The sequence below is a fragment of the Perissodus microlepis genome, chromosome 9 (assembly GCF_051167445.1).
Source record: "Perissodus microlepis isolate ML-2025 ecotype Zambia chromosome 9, ASM5116744v1, whole genome shotgun sequence".
NCBI lineage: Eukaryota > Metazoa > Chordata > Actinopteri > Cichliformes > Cichlidae > Perissodus > Perissodus microlepis.
In genome coordinates, this window is record NC_140469.1 from 11,299,708 (window position 1) to 11,302,092 (window position 2,385).

Below are 2,385 nucleotides of genomic sequence, written 5' to 3' on the forward strand. Positions count from 1 at the left end.
AAAGGCTTTCTCAGCATCCAGTCCCACCAAAAGCCATCTCTGTTTATTTGTTCCATAACACGGAATCTAGCAGTTATTGACCGATTAGTGTATTAAATCTGGATTATAAACTATTTACAGCAATTTTGGCACAGAGACTTGAAAAATATTTACCTGACATAATAGACCTGGATCAGTGTGGTTTCATCTAACAAAGGCAAACAGTGGACAACATAAGGCGTTCACTACATGTTATGCAACTATACAAAACTTCTGATGGTGTTCTCTCTGATTTCCCAGGATGTATTTTGGATAGACTAAAATATTCACAATAGTCAGAGTTGACTGAATTCAAATATTTCTAAAGTCCAATTATTACAATAAAACGGCCAGAAATTCACCCCGTTCCTTTCATTTAATGAAAGAGTTCAAATATGACAATCTGTCATCTTGAGGTACATGAAGACAAGAAATGTAAACTTTATTACAAAAAACAAAAAACAAAAAAAAACAAACAAACAAAAAAAACAACTAATGTAACAATATATGTAATTAAAAGAGCATTGGCTGCTGGCAAGGCTCTCCACTGGCTCCTTCAAAACGTGCATTGGGAATTCCAGAGTTCTTTACATTCATACCAGTGTTTAAAATAACGGGGCTGAATTCATACTGGCTGTTGCCAAGTGGCATCGACCAGCCAAACATCTGGGGGGAGTTGGGGAAGGTCCATTGAGGTAAAGCCACAGAATGAGGATAGTGTGCCTGATTATTAATTCTCATAAAGTTCATGAGTGGGGGCTGTCCCTCTCCCTGAAACTGAATCACAGATAGGTGGATTATCAGTACAATCAGAATACTTTTGTAATTCTTGTTTTTATTATTGGAATTACATTTCAATAAATAATCAATTCCCCAGATAATGACAGAAACAGTTCTGTTTAATAGGAGATACTTACATGAAGTGGGACGCCCTGATTTACATGCTGAGGATGTGACCTCCTCCTAAACTTTCTCCTTCTATTTTGAAACCAAGTTTTTACCTAAAGATGGAAGAAGACAGAAAACATTTCATGAGTACAATGGACCCAAAATGCAATTTTTTATGTTCCAGTACGTTTCAAAAACACTCACCTGTTTGTAGGTCAGTCCTGTTATCTCTTCCAGCTGTTTCATCTCTCTTGGCTCATAGTAATGTTTCGCATTAAAGTGATGGACAAGAATATTCAACTGTCTCTCTGTGAACACCACCCGGGCCTTTCCTTTAGGTTTCTCTGGAGCAGTGCTGGGATGGTGCAGAGTGGCAGCGATGTCGCCATCCTGGCTTCTTGGGACAGCAAAATCTTGTTTCTGCTCTGAGACAGAGCTGGAAACTGCCTCAGAAGCATCACAGGTTTTATTGCCCGTCTCCTTTTGTAGAGCACTCTCTGCCCATGTAGCGAGTTCTTCTAAGGAAAGACTCCCTTCAGGGCCGCTGTCGTAACTCCACGAGTCTGTGAGGGTAAAGAGACAAGTAAGCGCAAGTCTATATGGTCCACATGGGTCAGTTACTGATACATTTAAAAAAAAAAAAAAAAAAAAAGTGGACTCTCTTCAGCTGTGGAGAGAGAAATTGTGACTTCTGCCATCAGGACTTATAACACAGATTGAATAAATACATTTTTAGATGGTGCCACACAAGTATCAAGTTGCCTTGATCGAGTTCAGGGCATACTTAAAGTAAATGAAGTCAATGTATAACAATAGTAAGGCTGACGATCCACACCAACGCTCGTCATACACACTGAATATCACGATGACCGCTGACCACTCGTTTTTATCTTTATTAAATGAAAAAGTTTGAAAGTGGCAACTGAAATTAAATCAATTAAATGAATTCGGCATCTTTGTGTGTTTGAAATACATGGACTATATAATGTGAAAAATTCTCATTTAGAAATGAAAACTGAAACTGATGAGTTGCTGACTGTGAGCTGCAGCCATAGCTGGACTGGCCATTGGGCATACCAGGAATTTGCCCGGTGGGTCGATGGTAATTTTTCGTTTTTAATGGGCCGATGTTTTTTTTTTTGTCTTTTTTTCCCCCCGTAACGGTGTAAACAGTGAAAGGTTGCGGATTGGACAGATGCTGGCAGATGTGTAAATATAACTCAATTGTTTGGTAGTGGCTATAGTGGAGCTTTCACAGATTCAGTAAAATTAGCAAGTGGTGGAGGCCAGCAGGTGGATGAGGGAAAGGGGAGGCGGAGAAGGAGAGACCCGAGGCGGCCGCTGGTCCGACTGTCAAGTGAACTGAGCTTCAGGTGAGAAGTTATGACCTGCAGTCTGTCTGGGTCAGATATAAACCAAGTTTAGGTGGAGTTTATTTTCGTTGTGCTGACTTTTTACAGTCACTTACAATAACTCGTA

General features: G+C 39.9%; 1 protein-coding gene across 1 annotated transcript; it reads right to left on the bottom strand.

Moving 5' to 3' along the window:
* Nucleotides 1-361: 361 nt before the first annotated feature.
* LOC146380126 (homeobox protein ceh-31-like) lies at nt 362-1,974 on the bottom strand. Its single transcript, XM_084939927.1, has 4 exons — nt 1,944-1,974; nt 1,111-1,469; nt 936-1,019; nt 362-795 (listed from the first exon to the last, which is right to left on the bottom strand). Exons 1-4 carry the CDS (start codon nt 1,972-1,974, stop codon nt 532-534), a joined length of 738 nt encoding a protein of 245 aa, XP_084796053.1. The 3' UTR covers nt 362-531.
* Between the last annotated feature and the right edge of the window lie 411 nt (nt 1,975-2,385).

Coding starts and splice junctions, on each gene's coding strand:
- LOC146380126 (XM_084939927.1), bottom strand. CDS start 1,974: ATGGCCAGTCCAGCTATGGCTGCAGCTCACA. Junction 1,470..1,943: donor AGCTATGGCTGCAGCTCACA/GTCAGCAACTCA, acceptor TTACCCTCACAG/ACTCGTGGAGTTACGACAGC. Junction 796..935: donor ATCAGGGCGTCCCACTTCAT/GTAAGTATCTCC, acceptor TCTGTGATTCAG/TTTCAGGGAGAGGGACAGCC.